The sequence below is a fragment of the Maylandia zebra genome, linkage group LG23, assembly GCF_041146795.1.
Source record: "Maylandia zebra isolate NMK-2024a linkage group LG23, Mzebra_GT3a, whole genome shotgun sequence".
NCBI classification, from domain to species: Eukaryota; Metazoa; Chordata; class Actinopteri; order Cichliformes; family Cichlidae; genus Maylandia; species Maylandia zebra.
In genome coordinates, this window is record NC_135188.1 from 11,016,697 (window position 1) to 11,033,764 (window position 17,068).

A 17,068-nucleotide genomic window follows, 5' to 3' on the forward strand; every position below is an offset into this window, starting at 1 on the left:
CGTTTGGAACTATCTTGGTTGAGGGAACTGGTGGGGTTTTTTGGGGGGGGGGGGGGGGGGTTTGATACAGCTTGTGAACTCACTGTCTGACCCATACTCCGGAACAGTAGGAGGCGGTAATGCTCCTTTACGTTGGTTGCCAACCGCCGTTTAACACAAAGAAGAAGAACTATCTTGGTTTCTATGTGAAGCATGACCCTGATGGTAAGCGTGTCATGGACAAAAGTAAAACAGTATGTCGGATGTGCCACGCAATGCACGCAATGTTGGTGGGAACTAGTGCGTCAGCGCAGTTAGCTTGTTAACGTGTTGACACTGTCCATCCCCACGCACGGGGCGATCCGCGGTAACTCGTTGGAGATTTGCTGCGTTATGGCATTAATGTCATTTTAACGAGATTAACGCTGACAGCACTAGTGGGAACACAACGAATATCACTGCACATTTACACTGACATCATCTTAGTGCAAAGACAAGTGGAAGCAGACAAAAACAACAAGCACATGATTCTCCTTATGGGGACCTGATATGTTTAATATGCTGCTGAGAATATAGCCCAGAAGAAGCGTATAGTATAGCTTTTATTTTGGAAAGAGCCATTTCTCTGTAATAAACTCTCTTTTCCAAAGATGAGTGATTTCTCGATCAGATAGATTTTTTTTGTTTTTGTTTCAGCAACATTACATTTAAAAACTGTACTTTTGAGTTAAAATATATATTTATAATTTTAATGACAAATTGAAAAGGCATGAACATTTTTTTTGTATCAAAAAAAATATCGAACCGTGACACCAAAGTATCAAACCGAACCGTGAATTTTGTGTATCGTTGCACCCCTACTGTTTATATGTAGCACCATGGTCTTGAAGGAACGCTGTCTCGCTTCACCGTGTACTGTACCAGAATCAGAATCAGAAAGGGGTTTATTGCCAAATGTTGAGCAGGTTTACAACATTAGGAAATTGCTGCGGTGCTTCAGTGCAAACATAGTGTCATAAATAGCACTTAAATAGTGTCATAAATAGCACTTAAATAGACATGAAAAAAAAATAAAAGTAGGGATAAGAATTAAAAGTGCTACGTAGAAAGATATGTGCATGAGCTATACATGAGATATATACATGAGAATAAGAATTAAGAGTGCTACGTTGAAAGATATATACATGAGTGCAGGTGGTGATCAGTGCCAAACATGGAATGATGCAGTGAACACAGCGTAGGGTCATGTGTTAGTAGCGGGAACAGTCATATGGTTATTGTTCATGTGTCCAACAGCAGAGGGGAAGAAACTGTTCTTATGGCGAGAGGTTCTGGTGCGAATGGACCGGAGCCTCCTGCCTGAGGGGAGCAGGTCAAACAGACTGTGTCCAGGGTGAGAAGGGTCAGCTGAGATCCGAGCTGCACGCCGCAATGTCCTGGAGGTGTACAGGTCCTGCAAAGATGGGAGTCTGCAGCCAATCACCTTCTCAGCAGAGCGCACAACACGCTGCAGTCCACTGGTTGGAATGACAGTAAAGCCACTTGACTTGACTCTTGTCAGCTTTTGGACTCTGCATGACTCACCTCTGTTCCAACCAATCAGAGGCCGAACTCACTGCCGCCCCACACGTTCGTGCCTGATGAAGACTGACCTCGACTCTCTGACCTCGTCCAATCAGCCGTGACAGAGTCATCAGCTCATCCCACTAAAGTAAAAAACCCGCAGTAGGTCTGTTTCCTCCCTCTGGGACGGTTTCCCTCCTCCAGCCGAGCCACTGCTGCTTACCAACAGGTGTTTAAATGCTGTTGGGACGAGCTTCAGACGGAGACCCGAACAGGAATGGGGAGGACACGACCTTGTCAACGCTCCTTCTGACCCCGTGAACCATTTCATGATTCTTCACAGCTCCTCAGTTTCCAAACAGTTTGTACGTTCAGTCCGCCATCTTCATGTAATCATGGTGTTCATGTTAAATTTCTTACATTTTAAACTAGACCTGAGCCGACATGATATTCCTTATGAACAAGAACATGCCGAACTCCTCCCTGAGTCAGTGTCCCAGGAAAGATGCTGATCGCTGCATGGAGTTTAGAAGATTTCCAAAATCATCAAAATGTTAATTAGCTGATGAAAAAGACTTTTTCTGCAGCAGAAATGTTATCAGGGAGGCTGAGACGCTAAGAGAATCCCTAACAGAAACCTGTAGTCTGGTAACGGCAAAAATGGCGAGACATGTTCTCGTTCGCTGCCACCAAACACCCAATCAGCTGCTGAACGGGGAAATGTAGGAACCAATCACATCTGCACAACAGAGACCGAGGACAGTTTGAGAGGATGTCAGACGAATGGACTTGTTATGGTGGTAAAGATGGAAGGCCGGAATACTCAGCGTTTGTTTACTGCAGCTGTGGTGGGAGGAGCCAGAGACAGCGAAGTCATAATGAAACCTGAAAACCTGCAGGAAAGCTTCTGTTTGGCAGAGATGCGTTTAATCAGATTTGTTCATGTAGAAAAACACACAGATAAAGACTCAGAAACACACACGACACAGACACACACTGTGATGGTGTTTGACTCTTGCCTCCAGTTTGTTGCTTTGGGTTCAGTAATGCTGGAATGGAGGGAGACTCTCAGCTGAGCTCAGACTGAATGTTACAGGCAGCACTGCTGGCTGTGAGCAGCTGCACGGTAAGAGTTTACCGCCTGAGTGAAACTGTTTCTGCTGAGTCAGCTGATCTTCTGCTGCTGGTTCTTCCATTAAGGCAGATTTTCTCCTCTGGAAGCTGCAGAAGCCATCAGAGAGCAGGGATCAGGGTAACCTGGGAGTTAACGAGGATAACAGAGCTGTGAGGCCATCAGCGGCTCTGTGGCAAAGTTTGTTTATACCAGCTTAGTTTTAAAAAGATGCAAACACGAGTTCTCGAAAGATGCCTTTCTGTCTTTATGCTAACGGTTTCCCTTCACTTCCAGTGTTTGTGCTTAGCTGAGCTGCAGCTGTGATGGAGAAAGAGCTGTTAGCAGGGTTCCTCTGATTAAACACGCCGTCAGCGATGATTCACAGCTGGATCTGCTGGTGGTCTTAAAAGCCTCACACTGAAATCAAATGACGTTCACACAGCTCTGACTTGATCGTTATCTGAGTCTTCCTACTTCATATGAAGCAAGAGCCACGTGAACCAGAAAGATCCTCACAGGTCTAATTTATATTTAAGGAGCTTCAATGATATTAACAATAACAGTTTAAGTTGCTGTGGGAACTTAAGGTTCTACCTTTTTCTTTATTCTCTGAAAGTTTAGACTTCACACAGTTTTTTTTCTTCTTCTACTAGTTAAATTGTGGGATGTCACAGAAGGGATACAAGACCCACCCACCTGCGGTTTTTAATGGGCAGCCAATCAGAAGAAAGTTGGCCTCATATATTTGAAATCATCTTAAGTCTTCATGGGTTTGTTGGAGAAACCAGAAACCTTCTCGTTGCTTTTGGGAGTTTATTGTCTGAACTTTGTGGAGCTTTGCTGCTCGTTTCACCCTGGTTTCACTCGTCCTGCCAGAAGGTTCAATTTAACATTTAAAACGTTTACACTGAAGTGTACAGATAACAGATACAGTTCAGTCTGTGGACTCAGATCTGTGAGTGAAATGTTTGGTATTCCTGATGAGGATCAGAGGCGTGTTTGGGACTCAGGGCTCTGATGTGGTTCAGGACTGAGAGCAGAAGGTGGAGCTGAGTCAGGCACACAGAGGGGGTAAACAGACGGGGGCAGTAAAACTAAAAGTCCTGGAAACTTCTCAGCACACTTCCTGTCTGCTCTCTCTCTCTGGCTGTAGAACGTCTGTACTCGCCTTGTTTTCCTTATCTCAGTTTTCCCCCTCTGTTCCCCTCAGATGCCAGATGTGTCAGGGTGACTGACGGCGCGCGGTGGATGTTTGTGTTGTTTGTGTCACAGCATTCCTGTGAGCGTGTGCAGAAGGTGAAGAAGACAAGTATGGAGCTCCTGCAGCTGCAGGTAGGTGCCAGCTCCCTCATCTCCGACCGGCTCGTGCAGATTAAAGGATTTTCCTTCGTTATTTTCTCACCCTTTTCTCCTTTTGGCTTCCTCCTCCTCCTCCTTTAAAAAAAGAAAAACCTCACACAGCGAGTCATTGGGCTTTGCAGGCTCAGGATGAAACTTTGCCAGCCGTGTTGGTGCAGCAGGAAGCAGCGATGCAGACAGACATTCACCTGAAGCGCGACTTAGTTCAGCTCTTTAATGCCTATAAGTGATGACACGTTTTGTTGGGGAAGCTGAGCTGGTGGCAGGAAGTGACAGTACCTTTGTGTCCTTCTATGTAAAAACCCGGCATCCTTACAAAACATGTAAGTCTCTGTACGTCTACCTTTTAGTCATTACTGATTTCTGTGAATGGTGCCGCCTATCAAGCGTTTGGTTTTTTTTCTAAAATTCTGGTGCCCACCAAAGAGGTGTTGATGAAAATCACCAGGACTGCGATTAAACATGATTTTGACCAGTAATTTTTAATTTATGCAGGCTTAACATTCCAAATAAGCAACTGTTAACTAAAGTAAGAGAGATACACCCCGTCCAGTACAGTTTAACGTCCAGGTGTCTCTGAGAATGGGATTCGGGCAAATCTAAACACGTCAGCTCAGACAAGATGGAGGATGAGGGTTGAACTGTTCGAACGTCAGCCAGACAGCGTCTGAGAGGATCCATCCGTCCATCTGCGGCAGCGTCATTTGGGTCAATTGGGTCAAGTACCGATGAGCTGTGTGTAGACTGCTGACCGGTGTCGTGCCAAAAAGTGATTAGCGTTATTTAAATTTGTTTGAACTGTCATAAATAACTTGTTGGTCTATATTATATGAAACATGTCAAATGGATTCCTCATGAATGATATCCAGTCATCTTGAACCACATTCCTGTCACAAGGTAGAAGCTGCAATCAGTTTTTGGCAGTGACTTTTATACATCCTTTATCCTATATCCAGTTAAAAAATCTCATTGACATTAAAAATGCTCTAAAAGGCTCAAACAGAACAAACACAGCCCAGAGGTCCAGCTCAGGTGAAGCCTAGCAGACAGCTCGCAGGTACAGCCACCTGTGTCCACATCCACCTGTCAGTCAAAGAGGCCACGCCTCTAATAATCCTAATTTAAGCCTTAGTACAATTTAAACAGGTAATTTACAAAAACAGGCTGTTAAACGTGTTTGTTTCTGCTCTAATGTATTACATGGGAGTCTATGGGGACTGACTCACTGCTGATCTGCTGGACGTCACAGGGACTGCAGTTCGTTGTAGCTTCTGTTTCCTTCCAACCTCAAACTAATGAACCCACGCTCATCTGGCTGGATGGGAAGCGGCACGCCAGCTCTCTGCTTTGATCCTGAAAACACCCCATCACCTCCTCCTTCCTTCTCCCCCTCCCCCGGCCCGTCCAGCACCTCTGCGGGGTCATGCAGATTAACCTGTCGTTTCCTGCAGACAGTTTTGGTTGGGAGTGAAATGGAGGGTGAAGCAGTTTCCGGCTGGGAGTGTGGGGCAGTGGGGGAAGAAGCTGGGCTGGCCAGCTGCATGCTGGGAGTGTTTTTTTGTTTTTGTCTGAAGGATTTAGAGGACTTTTCATGTGGCAGAGGGGCAGTTGCAGGGATTCAGAGGGAACAGTGGAGGAGGGTTGGAGCTGCTCTGGAGTATCTGCTGTAAGTATTCTGGTCTGCTGGGTTCAGTGTTTGTGTTGGAAGAGGTCAGAGTCAGGATTACATCTGTCTCTGTTGGAGTCAGACATTATTAAATCTGCTTTAGTTTGATCTGTGTTGAGCCGTTTTCATGCAGAAAACTGACCTGTGGAGGACACACAAAGAAAACCACAAAAGAAGAAAGACTCTGTTGTTCTGCAGCAGCTCCCTGCTTCTTTGTGTGCAGTATTTCCTGCAGGAGAGGCTGGAGTCTTCGGTTTCATAGACAGGTGGTGTTCAAAGCACACCCACAGCACACTGAAGGGCAAACCAAAATGTAAATGCACACCTGTATTTATACCTGCCTGAAATAAGCTCGGGGTCGGCTGTCATGTTGTCGGTGCTTCTGTGGCATGTTGTGTCAGATGAAGACACTTTGACAGCTCATTTGCATGACAGCTGCAGTTATTTAAGACTGACGGAGTTTACAGTGTAAACTGTAAATGAGCCCATTACAGTATCAGGCAGTGCTCCTGCACAGTGTTCGGCTCCGTGCTCTCTTATTGGATATGGTTCATATGATTTCCTCTGTAAATGGTCCAATGTTAGCATTAGTCAACCAGTTCTAAAATATGATTCGCTCTGTTCCATCATCCATTATTTTGTTTTTAGGGTCTGGAAATGAGTGTGTACAAATGACTAATACAGTAAATTTAACATGAGCTTTTTGAACAGTTAAACTGCAGTAAGTGTATAAAAGCCTATAAAATAGAATAACATCTTTGTCCATCCTCTTCCTCTTGTCCTTATCAGGGTTGTGGGAGGGCTGGAGCTTATCCAGGCTACCGTAGGACGAGAGGCGGGGTACACCTGGACAGGTCATCAGCCTGTTGCAGGGTTAACACCGAGAGACAACTCATCACACTTACATTTGGAGCACATTTGGGCAGTTTAGAATCACCTAACCCCACTGACTGCATGTGTTTGGACTGTGGGAGGAAGCTGCAGACATGCAAACACCACACAGTGTTGAATCTTCTGTCTGTTTGACGTCAGACAATAATTCTGATATTATTCAGTTTGTTTCCATTCGGATTTCATATATATATTTATTTTAAGGCTCGTGTGTGTGTGTGTGTGTGTGTGTGTGTGTGTGTGTGTGTGTGTGTGTGTGTGTGTGTGTGTGTGTGTGTGAAATCAGTCAAGTGACGCTGAAATACAATATGAGGTTTTCCTGTTTTCCCCCTTCAGCCCAAAGACGAGGAGTTGAGGACGATGTGAGCGGGAACCTCTGAAACCTCGGACAGATTTATTCTCCCTCAGCGTTGCTTCACCTGAACTACTGAAACCGGTGACCCCGCCCACAGCATGGCTGCCGTCCTCGTGTCCCTGCTGCTGCTTGCGGTGACGGGCGTTTGCCCTCGGACTCTGGTTGTGGTGAACTCTGCCGTGGAGGTCAGCAGAGGGCGCTCGGTTTTCATCACGAGGGCGGAGCTTCAGATCAGCGTGGACCCGAGTGCCGACTGTAAGGTGGAGGTGGTGATGAACGAGCCCGTGACTCAGAGGGTCGGGAGGTTGAGCCCACAGGTGAGGGTGGAACAGGTTGGTGCCGTATGGCAGCCGCTCAGAGGAGTTACAGGCGCTCTGCTCTGTGCACTCTGCAGGTGTTTGACTGCAGCTTCCTGGAGGACGAGGTGAAGTATGTCCACGACGGCAGCCCTCTGCTGGACGAGGACGTGGTGATGCTCAGAGTCTACAGGTCAGTCAGCAGCATCCACAGGTCTGCAACATGTCTTCTAACATGTCTTTTAACCTGAGGTGCTCTGACCCTTGAGGGTCAGCTGGAAATGGCTGCAGTGCTGGGGGGGGGGGTCAGGGTGTTAGGGGCTTGTTCAGTGAGAGGATGGTGGAGCAGGATTGGTGGGTGATGACCGAAAGAATGAGATGGAGGATCCAAGCAGCAGAAATGACTCCTCTGAGGGCTGAGGTGAGGAGGTCAGAGTAGAAACACTGAAGGCAGGGAGTTTCGACCTGTGATCGGACATTCCTGGACTCTCCTAGGTGGAAAGTTTGAGGCCCATCTGGGACACACAGCAGATAAGATTTCAGGTGCCAGTCCAGTCCTGAAGGCACAGACATGGTCGGTTAGCTGATCCTGCAAACAGTAACAACAACCCCTCTGAGCCCAATGAAAACGGCCCCGACCCCGCTCAACACTCGCTGCCCCTCAGCAGGCTTCCTGAAGGTTGCCATTGATTTTAGAATAATGAGAAAAACAATTTCTGCAGGTTAGATTTATGGAGCGTTTACAGACGTGGCTTAAACATTAATTCAAATTTGGATGTACGTGTGATGACCTCGTGGGCCAGGTGGAGCTCTGTTTAACATGACATGTGGTGTCTGTGTGGAGGTTCACGTCCTCGGACACGCAGGTGGAGACGGTGATCCTGAGGGTCCGGGTGGTGGACTCTGGTGCGGGCGTGGTGGCACTCGGCAGCGCTCCGCTGGTCGTTCCCCAGTTCTACGGTTTATCCAACGCCATCAACGGCTCTGTGCTGAATATCAGGGCCGCGCCTGACCTTGTCTGCACCGTCAGGCTGTTGACCGCAGACACCAGCGTCCCCGCTGCGGGTCGGCTGGTGAGGGAGGAAGACTCCATGCAGAGGAAGGGTACCAAACTCATAAGATGTTTTTAATTTGCTTTGTTTCATTGTGTCATCACAGTTTCTAAAATGTAATTTAACCTTTTAAGTTGAATAAATTAAACTTTATTTACAATGTTGAGCACAAATAAAGCAAAAACTATAAAAAATATCAAAACTTAAAGATAACTGAGAGAAATGCTTAAATATAAAATACACATTAGTATAAATATAAACTGAAATGCAGGCTGCTTGTGGTTTATCTGTTTGTGTGCGTCTGGTGTTTTCCACTCACCGACTGGTCTAAAACCCTCGGCTCTCCTCTCTGATAGGTCGACAGGCGACGCTCTGCCCAGGAAACAGTCCGTGTCTTCACGACACCACCGAGGTCCACTTCCTCAAAACCAGCTGCCATGAATTCCTGAGCTCTGGCCTCAAGTACCAGCACCTCAGCCCGCCGTCCCCGGAGATCGACTACGTCCCCGTCAGGGTGGAGCTGAGAGAGCAGGCGAGCAGAGCACTGCTGGAGGTACAGGAAAGACCGATGAGCTCACAGCTCAGACAGCAGCGTGGAAACAAAGAGATTAGAAATGAGGCTCAGACTTGCTTTAAAGGAAGAAAGTTTGTAAAGTGCAGATTCTGCTGTTTGCAGGTGAGATGTTGGCAGTGAGAAGGTGACATCCCGCCTTCTCAGCTCGGCGATGAGGACGGATGTGCAGGCGGAGGTTTCGAAGCCTCCAGCATTCCTTTAAAGCATTTCTGTCTCATCGTTAGCACGTGAGCGGTGGCATAACACCTCTCACGAGTGTAACAGCAGAAGTTGTGGCGCCATGTGTTGATCTCTGCGTGGTGTGTTAAACTTTACCTGTCCTCCTCCTCCCACAGTCACAGGCCGTGTGGCTGCCGGTTTTGATCCACGGGGCCATGCAGAACCAGCCCCCGCAGGCTACCTTCATGGCCTCTTTCATCCTGGAGGTGGACCAGTTCATCCTCACCCCGCTCACCACTGCCACGCTGGACGCCAAGGACCACGAGACTCCGCAGGAGAAGCTGGTCTTCAATGTGACCGTCCCACCCGCCGAGGGCTACATCACACACCTGGACGACCACACCAAGCCCATCCGGTCCTTCACATGGCTGGACCTTCACGAGATGAAAGTGGCCTACCAGCCATCCAACAGCAGCCGGGGGCGCCGCAGGAACTATGAGGTACTGAAGACGCGACAGGGCTCCAAAGGTTCTTCCAGTTTCTGTAGAAAAGTTGGAATGTTAGAAGCACCAACACTGGGAATTTTGGAGAAAACAGCTTTTTTTCAGGGCAGTGTGGCCGATATCTGAGCTTTTATTCTAGGAATCTAACCTAACGTTGTAGCTGCTAATGCTGCTTCAACTTCTACAGCATAACAGCACACCAAAGCTAACCATAGCTAACCCACCCCACACCGATGTTTCAGAGGGTCTGAGCTGGGGCTTCAGATCTGAGTGTTCGTGTTCTGTTCCCTTCAAAAATGTCTATGTCAAAAAAAGGAGACATGGAGGTTTAGGAGACGCTTCACCTTCAAGTCAGCTGTACAAAAAACAGCAGAAGGAGAGCGAGTGAGATACAATCACACAGGGTCAAAATCACTGCTGGCCTGCTTGGGCTGGAACGGCTAAAGAAATATATATTACAAAATTATTTTGACCCAGAAGGAATCGCAACTAGAAGATGATCCTGGTGTCAAATGTAGGTGAAAAGAAGACCTTTCTTTTTCTCTCACCTGTCCCACAGGCTGATATGAGCCCTGAAAGTATACCCAGAATGCACTCTGTGAAGTTCCACACGCTTGTTTTACACGCTTAATAATGTAATTTCCTGTCATTGCGTTCCCTTTTTATATGCTTAGGTGGAGTTTCAGGTGATAGACGGCTCCTATCTGACCAGCCCACCCATCGTGGTCCACGTCTCCATCAGGACATCGGAAACGAATGCTCCGAGAGTCTCCTGGAACGTGGGTACGTTCGCGTCCATCTCTGTGGCGTGAAAAATGTCTCACGGCGTTTTACTCGTTGAGGTAACATGTGAACACGTGTGCCATCTCAGGTCTAGACCTGTTGGAGGGTCAGTCCCGACCAATCACCTGGGAGCAGCTGCAGATAGTCGACAGCGACAACATTGACGCCGTTTACCTGGTGGCCGTGGACGGACCCGTGCACGGGCGGCTCAGTGTCAGAGGTGAGGGGTCAAAGGTCGGCGGGGTTGGGTTTAAGGTGGTAAATGCTCTATCGAACATCAGACAGTCAAAGTGAAGAAAAATCTTCTCCTCAGTTTTCTTTCTTTTCTTTCAGACTAATCAAGTTTTTCAGTTTTAGTTGCTACCAAAACTTTGATGTGCCACAAAATAGAATCTATAGGTGAGACTCAAGAGTAAAAAAGTATATAGCCTATTTGAGTACTGAGTACGTGATCATAACATCCGATTTATGTTTGAAAATGAGATAATCAGACAGACAGAAGTATAAAGTTTAGTCCAAAATTTGGTATTTGAAACAAAAGTAAATAAATATAAATAACATGATTAAAAAATAATACATCTAATAAAACGTACGTGTGTGTGTGTGTGTGTGTGTGTGTGTGTGTGTGTGTGTGTGTGTGTGTGTGTGTGTGTGTGTGTGTAAGAAAAGGGTAAAGTACTTCCAGTGACAATATATGGTGTTACTTTACTTCATCTCTAAATGGCACAACAGGCTCAGCAGACAGAATAACATTAGAACAACAAACCTTTTGTATAAACAAGAATCACTTTGACATAAACTGCAAGTTTGTGTCTGTGTCTCATGCATTTTTGGTTAAAACGTGCTTGTTATACATTCACTGAAGTTACTCACACTGAGTCGATTAAAAGTAAGAGTAGTGATACTTTATAATAATAGTTTTACTCAAGCAAAAGTAAAAAGTACAGTAACCAAAAAGTCACTCAAGTAAATGTAACTGAATAAATATAATTAGTAGTTACTACCCACCTCTGGCTGTGACAAAATATTTTTTTAAACACCTTAAAATTTTAATTATATATATATTATGATAATTTTTTATTAAAATTATATATTTTTATTTAATTACATCAAATAAAAAGTGTGTTAAAAAACTAATCAAGTTTCAAGGATTTATGTTCCATTTTAAAATTAATGATTTATTTATTTGCGCTTAATTTACTTTTTATCTTCTCTATTTTGAGTTTAAATCTTGTTATATATAAATTATGATCCATGAGTATTTATGTTACGTCTGTTAGAAATCATCATCAAGACCAACGATAAACACAGAACAGACAGAAAGTATAGAAGATGTCGTCGACGGGTTTCGGGAAGCCCCTCGGCAACACCGCCTTGCCTTGTCCCTCCGTCCTCGACTCCCTCGCTGGTATGCTGCTCGGTCGCCTGGGACTTCTGCAAACCGGCGTCTGGCCTTTTCCGCCCTTTTAGCTCCATGTGCTGCGCGTCCATCAGGGACCGCCGTGTGGCAGGGGAAGCATATGTCTCACGGTCCTGCATGTGTTTCCTAATCAGGTGTAAAATGGGGCCAGGGCCACTTCGCCAGGGGCCGCCGCTGCCCGCCTCTCCGTCCACTTCCGTCCCTTCCAGCCCGCCGCTCGGCGAGGTCGCCTCTTTGTCTGAACGGCATCGGGACGGAGCAGATTGGAGCGACTTCTGCCATTTCATGGCGGCGTGCACAGGGAGCAGATGCACTGTCCCCAAACAGGTTTTCATGCTACCAGCTCGGAGGGGGAGGAGGTGGCGGGCGCCCCGAGGGCTTCATGCGGGCGGGAGTTAACCTTTCATGTCTGCTTTTGTGCTCGCCTCATCTTCCGCTCGTTTGTGAGGTTTAATCAGTGATTCAAGCTGCAGTCCTCACCTGAGCTGCTGTGACATCGCGCCACCTTTTCAAATTAAGTCACAACATTTCTGCTCTTTTTTTTTTTCCATGTCCCTGAAAAAGTTTCATTTTTATTTCCTGAACATGATTTTTCATCAGCGTGCTGCCGTATCCACTGACTTACATCCATAAACAGGAATTAAAAAAGGTGGAGGCAAAAATAATTTGGTATAATTACATCGTCATTTTTGCCCCAGCTGTCAAAGTTCACAGAAATAAATGAAACCATGGAAACAAAAATAATGAATTTATGAATTCCAATAAATGAATTATTACTAACATAAACACATTTAATCAGAAATGAATCTGATCGTCACTGCTGCAAAAAGAACAGGAGAGAAGATTTTAAATGATTAACCACTTTTATATATTTTTTTTTTTATTCTTCAGCTCCTCTAAGTTTGTACCTTTTTTAAGATTTTGGTTTTGTCCTACTTTTTACTTTATTGATCGAGATGTGTGTTTTTGTTTTTATTGGTTGTTTAATTTTCAGCAGAGGAGCTTTCACTGTGTTTGGGACAAAAACCCGTGTTGTGTAAGCTGATGCAGAAAATGATCCACAAAAATTCTCCATCCAGCATGTGACATTCAGACCTCTGCTCGGAGGAAGCCTCCTACCACGTGTTCACACTCAGATTGGGCAGCAGTTTCCTCAGATTTACAGATCGGGGTCACACAGAAGAGCTACAGTGAGGTCAGGCTGATGATTTCACAGCAGGCTGGAAAAAGAGCAGGGGTTAAACCTGCTCACTGTGCCTCTGTCAGGCTTCAAACCACAAACTTCACAACAGCGAGAACTCGTGCTTGCTTCGTCGATATGTCTGCATCCTCTATCAAAGCGCAGAAACCTGCAGAGGGAAGAACGTCTCTAACACGCAGCAAAATAAGTTTCAACAATAATGCTTGTTGAAACTTTGGTCCCACCAGGCAGCTTCCTCCTCCTCCTGCAGCACCTGCTCCTGCATCATTTCATCCCGTCGGTTTGGGCTGAAGTTTGGCACCGCGTCCGTGCAGGAAGCTGCGGTGGAGCTGCGTCTCTGAGGACGCCGCTGACCCTCGGTGCTGCGACTGGAGGGTGGCGGCTGCAGCGTGGGGACGGGCTCGCTCCAACGCCTTCAGCCAAATGGATGGCTGCCTGTCCCTAACAAACACACACTCTCACACACACATGTACACAGGCGTGGCGTTTCTCCCTTCGTGGGCCGGCTGCCCAACGCCACCTTTGGGCCCAATTACCAAGTTGTTTCCATCACTTGGACCGCGAGCCGGTTCCCCTCGGTAAAGTTGCTAATGAGGTTCGGGCTTGCGACCGCTCGTCTCTCAATCTGTCTGCTGACCTTGCCCTTCTGTCTCTCTGGCACTCGCAAGGAGACAGGAAGCCCCCGTCCTGGCAGCCGGGCAGCCGCCGGGAAGGACGCCATGTTGTAGCCCACCGGTTTTCGCAGCGCAGACCGACCCAGCGCCTCGCTGTGCCTCCAGGCGCCAACACAAACTTGTTATTTCCAAGTGACAATGGGAGGAAAGCAGCGCACGTGTTGGAGACGGTAATTGAATCAAAGTGCGAAGCTTTGGCTGGAAACCGGCCACTGACAACACGTGTCCTCCAGTAGGCCACGGTCACGTGACGCTGGGCCATCAGCATGTTGTAGAGCGCGAGGAGGGCCAGCCAGCGGCAGAGAGCTGGCAGATGGACGCGGCCGCCGTTTCATTAATGTAGGACACCGAAGTTTTTCATGTTTGGCTCGACGAGAGACAAACAGCATCCCGCCGCTCTGTGACAGAAGCAGACGCTCGCCACACGTTCATCCCGAGTACGACACGATGCCCTCCTGACGCGTCACTCCGTGGAAACATTCAATCTGTTTCAGTTTATAAGTCAGCATGAACATTTATTGTGAAACCTGGCTGCAGCGGGAAGATCCCATCAAAAAAAAAAAAAAAATCTATTTAATCTTTAAAAAGATGACGCTTGTGAAGACAATAAATAATAGCAATGTAACAATAAATGGTGAAGGGTCAGAAATATGTGCAGTGTTTAAAACAGAGTCTACAGCATCGTTCTGTTTTAGTTTTCTGAATTATAACTCAGGTTAAAGAGGGAGTGCTTTCATCTTTATTCAGTCCAAACAGTATTGCAAAAACTTCTTTCAGCATTAAAAAAAATCCTGCCAGTAGTTCGTGAAGAGGCACAGAGGGCGAGTGACCTCGGTGCGTTTGTGCTGTCGCTGAGGTGAAGCCTTCAGCAGATGATTTTCTGTCTTTCTTTTGACTGATGTCGTCGTGAATCTGCCTCCAGCTGATTAACACAGTCGTCATCACAGTCAGAGTTTTGTTTAAATGTAGAAATGAGTTTTTGTCTCGTTAAATATAAGATCTGAACTCGACCCCAGTCAGACAGACAAGAGTCTGCAGTGAGCGTGAAGAATAAAGTTACTGACTGAAGTTTCTCCTCAGTGAGACTGAAGGTCCAGTTTGAGAGGATCACAGATCATTTATGATCAGGTAAAAACATCATTTTAGCTGCCAGTCAGATGCTTTGAGTGGCTGGAAGGAGGCCGCCGACATTTCAGTCTCTAATGTCTGAAATCTTGTCATCGCTCTGAACCTGCTGGCTGAAATCGAAGGTGCTTTGATCTGTCAGGCTTCTCAGAGGTGAGGATTTGAGGCTTTTTTATTTTAGAAAACGGACGTCTGACGCTGTGGGAATAGTGAGGACTCACTGTTGTTTAGTGGAAAAGAATTAAAGATCTTTCTCTTGTGACTCATGTGACTTTTGCGTTGTGTTTCCAGGCGGGAAGGCGTTTATGTTCCGCGTGCGGGACCTGAAGGAGGGCACAGTCGTCTACCACCACTCCGACAGCGACTCCACCCGCGACCACGTCGTCTTCCGCATCAGCGACGGTCGTCACAGCGTCCGCCACAAGTTCCCCATCAACATCCTCCCGAAGGACGACTCTCCGCCCTTCCTCATCAACAACGTGGCGGTGGAGGTGCAGGAGGGTGGGGCCGTGCGGCTCGAGGAGTTCATGCTGCTGGCCTCCGACCTCGACTCCAGCGACGACTACATCCTTTATCAGATAGTCTCCGCCCCCCGGGCCGGGCACCTGGTCAAGAGGACATCCGCCCATGAGACAGGTGAGGGCGAGTATTTAGACGTAATAATTAGAGAGGCAATTTGGGCGTGTCTAACGCTGGGACTCTCCCACCCAGAAGAATCAGCCAATCCAAACTCACTCTGATAGGTCAGCTGATTATCAGCTGATACTGACCTCAATGACCAGAATCACCTCTGTGGTAAATAAATGTTTGTGATACTCGATTTCTGTTGAATTTAATGGTTTTGAAGGGTAAAGGTAAATGTTCACCACAGTCACATGACTAGGGGTCACACCACTGAGCTCCTGGGGGACGCTCAGCTTTACTCACTGAACCACAAACACATTCAGAAATAATCTACAAGGGGGTGAAAATGCTGATTTCTGGGTGAGAGGGCTCAGTCCTGCAGCTCTCTGCTGTAAACCATCATGTTCCTGCACTGCTGGTCTCTGAGCTCTTCTGTGCTCTCCCTGCAGGGTCACCGGTGGCCAGCTTCCTGCAGAGGGACCTGATCCAGGGTCAGATCTTCTACCAGCACTCGGGAGATGAGCAGTTTGAGGATGCCTTCGACTTCACGCTGTCTGACAGCCACCGGCCGCCCAACCTGTCGCAGACATACGTGAGTCGGCTCTGGTCTGAGAGAGTGACAAGTCTGAATGTCGCTTTGAGACCTCCTCTTCCTCTCACCTCTTCCTTCCTCTTCCTCCCCGTGTGCAGACGGTGGTGGTGCACGTGTTCCCGGTGGAGGACCAGGTGCCAGTCGAAGTTCCCGGCAGCGTCCGCTCGCTGACAGTGAAGGAGACGGAGGTGGTTTACATCACCCAGGCTCACCTTCACTTCACAGACCGAGAGCACCCAGATGCTGACCTCACCTATGTCATTACACAGCCCTGCTTCAGCCCGCTACATCCTGGGTAAGGACCCGGCTGCCAGCTTAGCTTTGACAGAGGAGAAAGAGCAGACCCTGTGACTGAGAAACTAACTATCGTGTTTGTATTCGTTTTCAGCCTGATGGATGCAGGACGTCTGTTTTACACCGACAGCACCAACGCCATGAAGAAGGACCACACAGCGCCCGTGCTGAAGTCCTTCACTCAGGTATGCAGCACCTGCTTGATTCTAATACATATGAAGGAGTCGCTGCTGGAGGGGAGAGTGGCGTGGCTGGCGAGGTTGGCATGGGTTGGGCTTTTGCAGGTTCAGATGTAAATTTCTTGTTTTCTCCTAGCATGCTGTGAACCACATGAAGGTGGCCTTCATGCCGCCGGTCGAGGACATTGGGCCCGAGTCGCTCTTCGTCCAGTTCGTCTTCTCAGTCAGCGATCACCACGGCGACACCGTCTCCGGCCTCATCTTCAACATCACGGTTACCCCTGTTGATGACCAGGCGCCAGAGGTCAGAGGTCAAACAGGCGGAGCCTCTGGTTTGACCGTGCTGTGGACGTCGTGCTGAATCTCTCTGTGCTCCTCAGGCTTTCACCAACCTGCTTCGGGTGGAGGAGGGCGGCGCGGCCTTCGTGACGGAGGAGCACCTCTTGGTCCGGGACCGGGACAGTCGAGAGGAGGCGCTGAGGGTGGAGATTCGGAGCACGGCTCGTCACGGCCGGCTGGAGCTGTGGGGCCAAGCGCTGCAGCAGGGAGGCGGGTTTACCCTGCAGGAACTGAGAGGGCTGGGCATCAGGTGAGACCCGGGTCAGGTGGTTCTGGACGTGCCGTTGTGATCTGAGCTCAGCGATCACTCTGAGAGCTCTCTGGTT

At 47.7% G+C, this 17,068-nt stretch overlaps 1 protein-coding gene across 5 annotated transcripts in view; it reads left to right on the forward strand.

Annotated features, from left to right (window-relative positions):
* The window catches only part of frem1b (Fras1 related extracellular matrix 1b), a 50,250-nt gene that overhangs the window by 6,116 nt on the left and 27,066 nt on the right, over positions 1-17,068 (forward strand). Inside the window, exons 1-15 of one of the 5 annotated variants that reach the window (XM_076880032.1) lie at positions 3,776-3,988; positions 4,103-4,338; positions 6,909-7,244; positions 7,322-7,416; positions 8,068-8,327; positions 8,632-8,828; positions 9,185-9,508; positions 10,186-10,294; positions 10,383-10,514; positions 15,006-15,350; positions 15,788-15,930; positions 16,029-16,225; positions 16,319-16,409; positions 16,540-16,707; positions 16,784-16,992. In XM_076880032.1, coding sequence (XP_076736147.1) covers positions 7,026-7,244; positions 7,322-7,416; positions 8,068-8,327; positions 8,632-8,828; positions 9,185-9,508; positions 10,186-10,294; positions 10,383-10,514; positions 15,006-15,350; positions 15,788-15,930; positions 16,029-16,225; positions 16,319-16,409; positions 16,540-16,707; positions 16,784-16,992 — 2,489 coding nt within the window. In that variant the 5' untranslated portion in view covers positions 3,776-3,988; positions 4,103-4,338; positions 6,909-7,025. Of the gene's footprint in view, positions 1-3,775; positions 3,989-4,102; positions 4,339-4,444; positions 5,682-6,161; positions 6,555-6,908; positions 7,245-7,321; positions 7,417-8,067; positions 8,328-8,631; positions 8,829-9,184; positions 9,509-10,185; positions 10,295-10,382; positions 10,515-15,005; positions 15,351-15,787; positions 15,931-16,028; positions 16,226-16,318; positions 16,410-16,539; positions 16,708-16,783; positions 16,993-17,068 lie in introns of those variants that run through there. The other 4 variants (XM_076880031.1, XM_076880030.1, XM_076880033.1 and 1 more) reach the window with 4 other exon arrangements.